Below are 14,168 nucleotides of genomic sequence, written 5' to 3'. Positions count from 1 at the left end.
TTGGAAGCACACAATTTGCAGTACTGTTTTTCAAATTTATTTACATCAATAATTATTATACAGGAAATCAAAGGCTTTTGAATTATTGAACATTCCGCCATAAAACAGATGCAGTGTGGGACAGGGAGAGAAAAAAAAAACTAGACAAAGAGATAGATAGATAGATAGATAGATAGATAGATAGATAGAAAAATAGATAGATGGATAGATGTAGGTATAGATAGATATTAGTTGTCGAATGCTTTTCCACTACTTAATCAATACCCTTATATATATGTATACCCTCTTTTTCTTTACAACTTGCTATTTTCAGCTAAGAGTAAGTCTTTCACAAACGCGATAAATGTGATTAAATTTGTGGGTTTTTTAAAATAATCTATAATCCTCACAGAAATCCGATAACATATGATGATACGAATGTATAGGAAAGTCTTAGTAGACGACGTTTCCTCGCATATTTCCTTGGTGTATACATGCATGATGGCCCACTTGATTTCAGAACATGACTCTGAGAATACGGTCACCAACTTTCGGAAACCATATACCATGACTGGAAAAGCATTTGCAGAAGTGGATCGTTTTTAGAAAAGTCACATCAAAGATAATTATAAACATCACTAAAATAGAGATGGAAAGTCGAATCAGGGATAGGGATAGAGGAGCATTAAAAATAAGAATTATGCAGGACAAAAAAAAAAAGACATAACTATCGAGCGTCAAAATGTGTTCACAAGTTTCATTTTGAACGAAAGTTGTTCATGTCACAACGTTATTGCAATATAGAGGCAAACACATGTCCTGGTAGTGGCAAGTTAAAGTATAAATATCTCATTATAAAAACTATCAAGGATCCTTACCTTCTTTGTTGGATATCAATATCATTCCATATCTAATACCTCTGGCTACTTACAACAGAAGCTTATGGTGTTTACCCTGTTTTGATATATTACGTGATCGCGGTCTGCTAAGATTTGATGTTTATACTTGATTGCTGATAACTGGATATTCATAATACCCCAAGCAATGTGCGTAAAGAGTGTACTGAGTATGTTGGCCATGAAGTGCTAATTATGTGCAATACACGAGGCGTGCTTCAGGTATGTACAGTGTTACAATTTGTAATTCACTGTGCTGTGGATCACTGGTGCTAATACTCGCTTGGCCCTCATTCGTTTTTGACTTATGGAAGGACCGAGATGCCCTTTTTTTTCTTTGTTTTTATCTTTTTAAATGGAATGACCGAGATGTTTTTTTTTTCTTCTTTTCTTTTCTTCCCCCGGCTTCAGTTCACGTATAATGGTTTTAGATGAAGCTGGGCTTATAGGCTGTAAAAATTTGCTGTTGGACAGTATGAAGTACTTTTGTGAGTGACTCGGATTTTTTTTAATTGCTTCTTTTTTTTTCTCAACCCCCCTTCCCCCCCCCCCCCCCCCAAAAAAAAAAAAACAACACCAAACAAACACAGGTATTGAATTATAAATATGATTATATGAAGAAATTGTTTTAAAAAAAAGATTACTTTTTTTAATGTATTAATTTGAATTGTTAGGGAGTTTTACCTGTGGTATCATTCGTTTGTCAAAATAATATCATGGCTCTAATGTATTTGTGTGTGTGTGTGTGTGTGTGTGTGTGTCTGAGGAAGAGATCATTTGGAGCTTGAGTTATTTTATCTTAATGTACGTATAGCAAAATATGACAGTGATATGTGAAATTATATGAAATTGCAGAGGGAAATTATGATTTTAATATATTTCATGTGTATTTTTTGTGGTGGGGGTTGGTGGCGCCGTCTGTGGGATGACCTTGAGAGGGTTAAAGTGTAGGGTTTTTTAGATTTTGAGTTGTTTTTATGTACAATTTATAGAGATGATTGCATTAATGATAATGTTTAAACAGTGAGGTTTCGAAGGGTTGAAATAGTTGGATGTTTTTAAAGTCAACATGGTCAAGGGAAGATATTTGTAAGAATGATATGATATAATATGAAGTATTTTTTGTTTTACATTTTTTGTTTTATGATATGATTCTGTATGCGTTTGTCTGGTCATCTGTCATATTTTGTGCCATCTCAATCGCCTTTTGTCCCCTTTTATTAACCGTTGGAAACACATTGCTTTCCCTTATCTTTTGTTTACTTATTTATTTTTCTTACGTTTTGAATGGTATTGAAATTTGTATATGTCAACCGATAATAATTTTTGTGTTTCCCCTTTAACTTTATATCAAAATTCTGTCTCCTTTTTTCCACTATTTGAATTTATTTCCCTTTTCTATCCTCCTTTATTTTTAATGATTTACGGATATGGTATGATAACTTATAATTATGTATTTCCGTTTCATGTTGTGTCGATATAATATTCTTTACTTTTAGTTCTCATGCTCTTGGGCATTGAAATTATTTACCCACTTCAACATTTTTGCTTGACCGCTCATCTCCATACTGCCATATTTGTTATTCTCTATAGACGTACATACTGTATCTCCTTACCTGTTGTGCAATACTCTCACCTATCCCATTTTTTGATGCTAAGGTCTGATGTGTATAATATCTTTTTATTTTTTTAATTTCAGGTATGTTTCTACTATCAGTGTCATTTCAATTTTTTATGATTCTAATGTTAAGCAACCGTACAACGGAATTATGCAGGGTAATATAAAGAATATTGTAAATAAACCAGTAATACGACAAAGTCCTTCATACAAAAAAAAAGGAAGGAAAAACTGTAGCAACATTACCCGTTTTGTAATACCAATATGAGAAACGAATGATGCCACATGCACCTTATCCCTGTAAGTTGCCCTGCTTTGAATTGTTGAAGGAAAATCATGACTCCTTTGGTAGTCTCTTCCCATAGTCTCCACGTAAACTCGCTTCTTTTTACGCACTCGATGGCTCCTTCTGCTGTTGAGTCCAGATGGAAATGCTGCTGATTACAAGCCACTGAATCTGCGTCTGCAGTACCTTGATGCGCAGACAGTGCGCATCGCGCGAGAATCGGTCTTCAATCGCCTGCACGTCCACGGAACCCAGGACAAAGTATCCTAACGTTTGATATCCCACGCACTCTGACTTCCCGTCTTCGGCTCGTGTGTGGCTGAGCTCTAGGCTCCCATCCAGGAGGATATCCCGGATGGACTCCTTTGGATCCAGCTGCTTATTTTTCCGCACTCCCGTATTGACGATCACTCGGGAGATGGTCGTCGGCTCTCGGAAGACGAGGACAAAGAAGTCGTCGGCTTTCGGAAACTTCCCGTGGAAGAAATCGAGTCCCGTGCCGTAGGCAGCGGCGGGAAGGTGTTTGCCGTCGACGGCTTCGAGGCTGGTGTGAAACTTCACCGGCGGGTTGTGAGGAGTCTTCGAGTAGTGTAGCTCCTGAGTGACGTTCGGTCGCGTAGTCCTGTTGCAAATTCTGTCGAATATGGAAGGTTTGCGGATATAATTCAGCCTCTGAAGGCGAAGGTCGATGTAGTACTGATACAGAATATCGACAGAATGATAAGGGGTGAAGAAAAGAGAGAAATCCGTAAGCTCTCTTAGAACAGCTTTACTAATAAATTTCCCAGTCATTCCGGGAGTGGCGAACTGAAGAGATACCCATTTCCTATTCCTATTTATGTTGTGGAATCCTTCAATCGCCGGAATGTAATTCTCCGTCATGATAACATCATCAGACAACAACATGAAATATTCATTCCCCTGTGTCAGACAGTATTTCAGCGCAAAGCCAAAATCCACCAACTGCCGGAACTGAAAGAACGAAGAATTCTGGAACGAGGAGGCGCTTGCAGTTTCTAACCGTTGAGGGCGCTGCAGCAGTTCCTGCTCCAGAGGAGATTGAGCGACTTGGAGAAATCCGCTGGCGAGGTATCGTTCGTACCGCTGAGTCATAAATCGCAAGATTCTCCTGCGGGCGTGCTCGTCGAGATCGTTGCCGAGGAAGACGATGGCGGTGACGACGCGGCGATCGCTGGGAGATGAGTTGTCAACAATAGAGTCCACTGCTTTCATGAGGTAGTCGTGCGTGTCTCGGGGTCGCAGCGGCATCAGTAGTGTCAAAAACCCTGAAAAAATGGCAAGACAAGACAAATAGTTGTTGATGTTATGGACGCCATTTCACTCGCTTAGTCGATGTACCATGTCAGAAAAACCATGCTAACAATACAAGTTGGTAAAACTCAACCTATGTGTGATATCCACTGTAGATAACATTGAGACGCCATTGGACTCATGTGTAATCATGGTGTAGGGTCCATGGTATGATAAAGCTATAAAGCTAGGTGGTAGGTGGCAGGTGGCAGGTGGCCGCAGTAGACAGTTGACTGCATTAGGCAAGGTTTACGACAAGTAACTTCTCTCAATACTGAAGTCTGCGTTGGCCACATAAGGAAGGTGGTCCATAGGATAAGAATAAGTCTATTAGAGTTTATATCTACTGCGATTGAAAAATTATTTCAAGAAAGAAATGTAATTACCTTTAAAGACCAATCAATATTGCGCTAAGTTTAATGCTCTGCACAGATCGGTGAACAAAGTCTAAGGACAAAAATTGTGAAATGCGTCATCAGAGGCAATTGTTATTTGATGATAGAAGATCATTTATAGTTCTTTGTTGAAAATGAAGACAGAAAGTAAGTAAGAGATAATGAAATGAATTTAACAATAAACACTACTCTGACAAACGAAGAGGAAATAGATTTTGAAAGACAGTGAAGCGTTAGGTCAATTGTTGTACAATAAGATGATGATTATAAACTTACCACGCTGAGGTCTCTTCGCCCCCAACACGCGCGAAATGTTGAAATCGGCAGCCGTACAGTGCTTCCAGAGCGTGCGCGCGTTGCATGATGGACTGACGGTCTGAATAAATGAATGACAAAAAGTAAACAATAGCAACAACATAAAGATTACAACGTTATGATAATACAAATACCTTTAATGCGTTACGTTTGGAAAGCAGAAGTAAAAGAAAAAAGGACTTTGAATATAGCAGAGGGAATGGAGAATGGCGAAATCTGAAACAGAAAAACGTTTTTTTTTTTTTTAGTGTCTAAGCAGACGAAAAATAACGAAAGAAAAACTCGTGAATATTGTACTGCCTACACAAAGCTCTAAGAGCACTATTAGTTGGCAATCACATTGTACAGCATATCAGCTCACCTTAATGTGCTTTATGCATTAAATTGCATGAAATCTCTCTCTCTCTCTCTCTTCCCCCTTATTGATGACGGAATATGTTATTATACAGTGGTTGTACAGTACACTCCCGTTATAGCGAACACGGTTATTACGAAATTACGGTTATAACGAAGTATAGATTCAGACCGTAACATTATCCGCTCTTTTTTTTTTGTATTGTTTATATCTTCGGTTGAAAACGAAATTTCGATATGTCAAAAGAAAACAGCCGGTCCCGAGGACTTCGTTAAACGGGAATCCACTGTATGAAAAATATTCGTGTTTGATTGATCTCTCAAAATATAGAAAAAACTAAATATAGAAAAAACAAATATTTTTTTTGTTCAGTTTTCATCCAAATTCAACCAAACATAGTCCTGTTTCTCGAATCTGTTCTGCCTCTATTCATAGAGGGTGATATTCTGCGTGGATTTACTCTTTTAACTTTTAAATATCTCTTGTACATACATCATACCTACCGATGAGTTCTTGGATTTCTTGTACCGCTCGCTGCAGTTCCGGTTGAAGAGCTCCGCCACGGATATGAGGGAATCGCGCTCTACAATGGCACTCTCCAGCTGCTGCTTAGGACTCGGCTTCTCATCTTCCTCTGCATGAGATAGTGGTGTTGGTGTTGGTGTTTTTGGTGGTGGTGTTGGTGGATGGTGGGTGGTGGTGGTGAAGGTGATGGTGGTGGTGATGGTAGTGGTGGTGGTGATGGTGATGGTGATTGTGGTGATGGCGGTGATGGTGGTGATAGTGATGGTGATGGTGGTGGAGGGGGTGGTGATGGTGGTGGTGATGGAGGTGATGGTGGTGATGATGGTGGTGATGATGGTGGTGATGGTGGTGGTGATGGTGATGGTGGTGGTGATGGTGGTGGTGGTTGTGATGGTGATTGTAGTAGTGATGGTGATGGTGGTGGTGGTTGTGATGGTGGTGGTGGTAGTGATGATGGTGGTCGTGATGATGGTGGTGGTGGTGGTGATGGTGGTGATGATGGTGGTGATGATGGTGGTGATGATGGTGGTGATGGTGATGGTGATGGTGGTGGTGATGGTGGTGGTGGTTGTGATGGTGATTGTAGTAGTGATGGTGATGGTGGTGGTGGTTGTGATGGTGGTGGTGGTAGTGATGATGGTGGTCGTGATGATGGTGGTGGTGGTGGTGATGGTGGTGGTAATGGTGATGATGATGATGGTGGTGGTGATGGTGGTGATGATGATGGTGGTGGTGGTGGTGATGGTGGTGATGGTGATGGTGGTGGTGGTGATGGTGGTGGTGGTGGTTTGTAGGTGATAAAAAGAAAACCATATTTGATATTCTGAGATGCTCATAACGAAGCTGTATCATAACGGCAAGCATTGTAGAAAGAAAACAAAAAACAGCACCTCTTTCGACAAGTATTAAAATGCATGTCATATCGAGAGAGAGAGAGAGAGAGAGAAGAGAAATAGCGCTACACACACACACGGCACACACGCACAAACACACACATACGGACAGGCAGACCAAATGAAAATGCGGATGGGGTAATAAAAGACGTATTCAATATATAATTCTGAGCTGCTCGCAACGAGAAGTGATGTTATTGCGGCAAGCATGACAGGTGTGAGAGAGAGAGAGAGAGAGAGAGAGAGAGAGAGAGAGAATTATAAGCAGAGCTGAAGAATAGAGCGGAAAAATAAGGGATTCTTGAGAAAGCTACGAAAGGCATTATTTTTTTTTTTTCGTTTCAACAAATATGGTATCCTTTAGTTACCAGAAGAAAAAATCTCGGGCATATTTTATTGCATTTTTTTGAATAACTACGTGCAGAGCTTGTGACGAGCCAAAGTTAGGTGGTCTGTTTTACTAGTACATGTATAGACATATATCTCTCATGGCTTTGCCCAATGCACTTTCCCCTGTAGGCCTACTTTCTCCTGCAATGCCGTATTATTACAGGTGAAACAGCTGTTGTGAGTTGATTAAACAACAATTGATACAAGTTGCGATAATTTCATTTCTTTGAGACAGCAGTGGGGAAATAAGATTAGTGATCACTTTTTTTATGTGTCCAATATCTGAGGCGGATTGACTACAATCATCGCATATTTTCAATGCATGACGTTATTATCTCCAAACATAAGAATGAGAGCGCCACTGAATGGTCAGGGCACAAACTCGAAATCTGAGCAGATGTCGGTATTATTCTTGCACGAGTACTGATGAATTTTTTCTTAATGATTTGGCTGCTTCGTCCGCAAGGCTGCTACCTAAATTCTACAATGATAAATATAATGATGATGATGATGATGATAACAATAGTTATAATAATAATGATATTGATAATGATGATGATGATAATAACAATTATAATAGTAATAATAATAATGACAATAATAATGATAATAACAACAGCAACAACAACGGTGATAATAATAATAATAATGATGATGATGATTATTATTATTGTTATCATTATTATTATTATCATAAGTACCATTATTATAATGTCTCATTTATCCACGGTAGCCTCTTTAGTGTTGCCACTGCCCTACCAGAGGGCTCTGCCATTATTATTACCCTAGCGTTACCAGGAACCCATTTGTACACCCTGGTTCGAGAGGGACCTGCGTGGGTAAAAACATCTTGTCCAAGAACGTTAAGCACTGGGCGAGAATTAAACGCTGGTCCTCCGATTGGGAGTCGGGAGCCGAATCCACAATGCCACAGCGCCCCCACTTCCTGCATTAATTTTGAAATTGCTTGTTCACATAATAAATGGTGTAGTACCCTGAGCATGCTGAGTCAATAGACTGGTTTAATAACATGGGTAGCCTATTTCTTCCGTCCTGACGTGGTAACGAGCTGTGTTAATTATTAGATGTACACCACAGACACCTATCAATACTTGGAATCCATGTTGCATGTTGCCACTTCGGGCAAATCTCAGGAAAGCTTTCAGGGTCCCGTTTTATAAAACTTGTTATCAGTTACAACTGTCACGATTCTATGACAAATTTATTTTCTCTCAGCCAATCAGATGCAAGGATTTCAGTAGCTTGTAACTATCGTAACTTGTTATTGATAACAAGTTTTATGAAACGGGGCCCAGTTGTAAAGAAGAATCATTGTCATTAACGCATCATGCATAAAACTTGAATAAAATTATGTTTGTAAACCGGACTACCATCTATGCAAATTGCATACTCGTGCACCTGCACACATTCTAACACTGCGTGTACGTACACGGGCACCCAAACATGTATGCAATACTATATGAATACAGTCATCGAATTCGTATCCAATGCGTTTGAAATAAACTACGATTGAAGCTATAACCTACACATTCAAATTGCTTTTGATTTTGAACAAAATTATACTTTGTACAGAATGTTATATCAAGTTATCAAAATCAGACTCTGATTCATCTGATTCAGACTCATTAAATGGTTGAACGCCCCCGTGTTTCTGAGCAATCTGAAAATTAGTGATGCTGAACTATATAGGTACTGTTTGGTATATGGCTTGGAATATTTTGCTTGTTTAGTCATTAACTAAAATGAAATTTTACCTATTGATACATACAAGAAGAGATGAGATAGAAGCGGATCTATTCCATTTGTCCTAATGTCACTTAAAAACATGAAAAAGAAGGAATTTATTCACACTAAAGAATTCTTTAGTTGTTTTAAGTTTTATTGCAACTGACTGACAAATTATTCAGTGTCTTGGTAGAATTATAGCCATGATTAATGAATGGGCATCCATACTCGGGCTGGACTGGAACCAACGATCTCCTGGGGCCCGTTGCATCTAAAAAGTTACAATTATGGTAACTTTGCCATCCGATGGGAACTTTCATGGAATTCTTGATTTTGATTTGTCGTTGAGTACTATTGCCATGGTAGTTACCATTGGATGGCAAAGTTACCATAATTGTAACTTTTATGCAACGGGCCCCTGATCACCGGACAGGTGTCGTATTCACTATAGAATACCGAGGGACCGCCTGGCAACCAGTATTGGTTCTGATCCGTATTGCATGTGCAGCGGGTACTACGCATTGCTTTTTGGTCCAGTGGATATGGCGCCTTTACAGTAATTGGTTAAGCCCAGCCCGAATACTCAGTATCTACGCCATTGATTTTTGTTATTTTGTTTTTTGCCATGGCTACTGATATGACACGGAATAGTCAGCGCTTATCAATGCCGATGTGATAGGGCATTTTGTCCATGAGTTGCAATGAAAGGAACTCCAGTTAGAATTTACTTGAATGGGAAATTGTGTGGGGATGACATCATCAAAAAAATCAATTTCATTTTCATAATTTTGTAACTGACATCAGAGATGAATGTCGCCGAACAGTGCAAGCATAAGAAAATATACATTCATTTGATATACCAGAACTCGTGATGTCTCCTGTTGTTGTTGTTTTTTTTTTAATAAACTAAATTCAGTTGGATCTTTTGAGTGTTGGTTTTATTGGAGTAAGGACGAATTCGACGTCATTATACTGTGTACTATAGACTTTGGAATTCAAGCAGGGAAAGGATACTGGCCGTAAAATCTGCTTTCGAAATCTGTCCATTAATCGTTGGATTGGAGAGAATAGTAATTGAAAGAACACAAAAAACGGACTGACAATGCGTCGGGGTCACCTTACGTCCCCGATAACAAGGAGTTGTGAGTTATTTCCTTGAAACATCAGTCTCAAGCAGATAAGTCTCAAGCAGATGAGGTATAGTATAGATGTGAATACACGGGATCCACGCATGATTGCCCATAATGGCCACGTGAAATCTTTCTCGACTTGGGAGGAAGATAACCGTTACTTCCCAAAAGCTTCAATACTACCGTTCGGGGTTTTAACTTTGCGCATGAGCAGAGAAAGGCCCCTTTTATTTGGCACCAAGCGAGCCATGCGCATTTGTGATGGAACGATCATTCAAGTGTTTCTTAAAAATGGCGCTTGCTTGCAAATCCACATAACAGCAATAGCAGTATTGTAATTTAGGACAACGTATATAGATACTTATGCAATCTCATTCTTCTTCCTGATATCGATCATTCAATGTTACAATCGACCCAGCTTGATCGTGAGCTGGTGCTAACGGATAGCCTACAGGGTTTCATAAAATCACCACTATAGATATGCTTATTTCAGCAGACTTTACTGTTGATGTAAATCCCATCACGGCAGGTATCGGATTTGTTCTTTTTTAAAGGGGTACAGTTGAGTTGGTGCATAAATAAAAAAAAACATAAATGCAAAGGTAAATGATTAACACCATTTTAAACATTTTTTTTTTTGGGGGGGGGGGAGTGGGTTTAATCTGAGTATGAGATATGATTTCATTATAGGCCAACATCAGCAGAAACAATCACGAAATTGGATATCACACACGACCGGAACAGCATGGATATGATGATGGGGCCTTTAAATCATAATACAGAGCTATTCCCGAAACAGAAGGCTCGTTTCTCTCGGCGACACGCATCTCACTAAATTAAATCACAATCATACAATTTTATTGATTTACCTTTTCTCTCTTGTGGACGTCTTTCGGATATAATATACAGATGGAGGTCCCGTGTTTGAGAGGGTCAAACCCACGCAAGTAAAAGATCACGCTTCATTATCTTAATTGAGATCAGGGTGTGAATGGTTCGCCCCAAGTACTCACAATTATAAATTGGACCCCATATAATAGGCAGACAAGCAAGTACAGCTAAACATGGGCTGTGCAGGGATCTCGTCAGATGGAAATGAAACAACCAAACAAAAAACAAAACAAAACAAAACAAAACAAACAAACAAACAAACGAACAAACAAAAACACTGCACTGACCTAACGTTTACACATATCGTTTTGCAGTGAAGTCATCTATAGCATTTGACTGGGGCGCTTTTGACTGAGCAGCTATAGGATGGAGCCTCACAGTCCATGTTTGATTTGCATGTTTGATTCGAAACGCAATTACAATTTTCAACGAGTGCCAGGTATATTTGAACACCTGTACATTGTTTATATAGATTACCAGTAGTCTCCTCCTCTTTCTTTTCATCGAATGTTATTTGAGAAGGGTTTCCATTCTTCAAAGAGCAAAAGAGACGAAGGCACAACGCTACTGTCTTTATCCCTTTGAACCCACGTTGGAAGCTGCTACTCCAAAAAAAAAAAGAAAAAAAAAAGAGAAATAGGCCTATTTGAAGTCCATGTGCTAAACTGGATCCTGCCTCACAGGAAATGGAAGACAAATGTCTCATCGATTGTTTACTGGCCGGTCACTCTCTCAGGATGGTATATGTCTTTATGATGGTCTATGAGGGCCAGTGGAACCGGGAGGGGGGGGGGGGGGGCGGGGGGGGGGGGGGGAGGGGCTTGGCCCCCACCTTTTTTCCACAACACATAGGAATATATAGGGTGTAACCAATTTGCCCCCGAAAATGTAGAATGTGGTTAAGCTTTTGCCGGTTGCAAGTTGTACCAGTTGAAGTGCATGGGAAGTGCGCTGGTGAAGGTTTTTGTTTTCATGTCAGCCGAAGAAAGTGAAATCAGAAAGTTGCGCTGAAGGCCTTTTCTTTTTTTTTTTTTCGCCTGTTAGCTGATGAAACCCGGAAGTGGCACTAGAAATATAAACTGGGCCCCAAACTTTTACAAACATGGCGCTGGCTACGTTTTTTTTTTTTTCGCCATCCCTACCCATAAATGATGTGCTACACAAAAAGGTAGGCCTACATAATAAAAGACGCCTAATACCGGCATGCGCTAATAGAAATTGCGAAAAGATTGATGAAATAAAAATCAAAATGACTCGACTAGGCATGTCCGAGGGCATTAATCTGATACATGGATTAATCGATAAATAATTATATTTATATTGATATTGATTATAGCAAATCAGTTTTATTTGTCCGAAGTAAACGGAATGTGATAAAATGGGCTTTCCAGGACGGTACAGTTTCAAACATTTTCACTTCAACATACAGCTCCGGATTATACTTTCAAAGATACTCTGGACGGGATATTGACTCTAATTTATGAGAAACCTGTTAGATTATCTTAGATTTCAATTAATGTGTTGAATATAAACAAACAAAGTATACCCGCAATTATTATGTTGGAGTTCAAAATATTGCTTAGAGAGACGTCGACTTTAACCCCGACCATCAAAGGCACTAATTAATGCACCTGTGGATATTTTTTTTTGTCCATCCATAGAAATCTGACAGCTGTTTGAATAATGTTTATGGCCACCAATTTAAACTCCAGCTGTTGAACCTCCTTGCCAAAACATATTTGTCTGGACTGAATATACACCTTCATATATATACGTATTGTAGAGGTATATATATGTATATACATATAAATAAATAAATATATATATATATATATATATATATATATATATATATACATATATCTTGTTTCTAAAACATACGCTTTCCTCGCCAGGATAAAGCGTTTTAATGCCATTTTAGGTTTTAATCTCATATATATATATATATATATATATATATCATATATATAGAAAGATAGTACTGTGACCTCGTCTATGACCACGACTGTACATTTTATACTCAGCTGTGTTTGTATGGCCGTACAAGCCAGTTTGCTCTTTCGCAGGAATATGTTCAGTCACGGAGTAGGAAGCATGTTATGCAAGCAAAAACGCCTGCCCGTTATAGAACTGCGGTCGATATGCAAAGTTCTGTCCAAGTGGTGACTGCGTGCAAGTAGACGTTCCTCATGTTAATCGTGTTTAAAAAAAAGACTCGTGTTCTTACGAGATGACAGGATAGTAGCTTCTTGAATTTGGAAACTCCCGTTATTTGCTATATGCCAGCCTGTTTCATGAATATACCCCTCCTCTCAAATAAAAAAAAAACAAAGAAAAGAAAAAGCTACTCACCTGCATGCTGCTGACACAGACACATTGTTTCTCTTATCCATATTATGCAAGTCATGTGTTACTGGCCTGTTCGGAGTTAGCCCATGTTTATTGGTACATATTACCTTTCGTTTTTCTCAGTTGGTTAGTCACTTCACTGTTTCAAAGTTACATAATGCATAAGTTTGCCCGATGCATAACAATCACTGAAATTCATGTTTAAAAAAGAAGGATCTTGTGTTATCTATTGACCAGGATTGTCATTAACTCGGAAACCAGAATTTCAACTATAAAGCAGCTCTCAGTGTATATATTTTGTTTAATATCATGCTCAGGAATGTAAATAATTATTAGTCCACATCCGCTATTAACGATTCCCCACTTTTAAGAGCATGTATATTAACTATAATAGCATATCATGCATAATGACATGCTATGCAAGAGGAATGAAGCCTAACGGGATTTTGCAAAGACCATAAGAGACCGACCGAAAGAAAACAAACCAACAATTGCACTCCTTTCTATAGGCCCCAGTCACATATAAACACGGATCTTCAAGGATCTACACGATGATCCGGCGAGTTCCGGGATAGTTTCGACCTCGATGGAGCGTCGACGAACATTGGTATGACTGTACACACGGTATCAACATGGCAGTTACACGGATGAGGCCAGAAGAGCGCGGCGTCCACACGGACAAACACGGCATCTACACGGATCCGGCATGTCTATGTCGGGTCATCCCACTAGACCGACACCCATGAGTCATGCAGCCCACGAGTTCGACATTGAAATAAGGTCCATGGGTCATACAGCTCACGAATCATTCAGCCCATGAGTTCGACACTAGGCAAATAAAGCCAATGAGTTCGCCACTAGGTGAAAACAGCCCACGAGTTCGACAGATACAGCACGGGGTTTAATGTGTCGGTCTCGTGGGCCTTGTTAGGTTAGTGTCGAACTAATGGGCTGGACTCTTGAGCTGTATAACTCATGGGCTGTATGACTCGTGTGCTGTATGACTCGTGGGTGTCGGTCTCGTGACGTGCACCCGTCTATGTGACTGGGGCTTAATGAATTCAAGCAAGCAAACGAAAAGACACACAA

At 39.4% G+C, this 14,168-nt stretch overlaps 1 protein-coding gene across 1 annotated transcript; it reads right to left on the bottom strand.

Moving 5' to 3' along the window:
- Nucleotides 1–2,839: 2,839 nt before the first annotated feature.
- On the bottom strand, nucleotides 2,840–13,107 carry LOC139723974 (alpha-1,3-mannosyl-glycoprotein 4-beta-N-acetylglucosaminyltransferase C-like). The gene is made up of 4 exons (XM_071635173.1): nucleotides 13,083–13,107; nucleotides 5,659–5,789; nucleotides 4,762–4,861; nucleotides 2,840–4,065 (listed from the first exon to the last, which is right to left on the bottom strand). Exons 1-4 carry the CDS (start codon nucleotides 13,105–13,107, stop codon nucleotides 2,882–2,884), a joined length of 1,440 nt encoding a protein of 479 aa, XP_071491274.1. The 3' UTR covers nucleotides 2,840–2,881.
- Between the last annotated feature and the right edge of the window lie 1,061 nt (nucleotides 13,108–14,168).

The sequence above is a fragment of the Diadema antillarum genome, unplaced genomic scaffold, assembly GCF_040938485.1.
Source record: "Diadema antillarum isolate AM-2024a unplaced genomic scaffold, OU_Dant_1.0 scf00000204, whole genome shotgun sequence".
Lineage (NCBI taxonomy): Eukaryota > Metazoa > Echinodermata > Echinoidea > Diadematoida > Diadematidae > Diadema > Diadema antillarum.
Note: the sequence above shows the minus strand (reverse complement) of the source record. Positions and strands in the feature narration are given on the sequence as shown.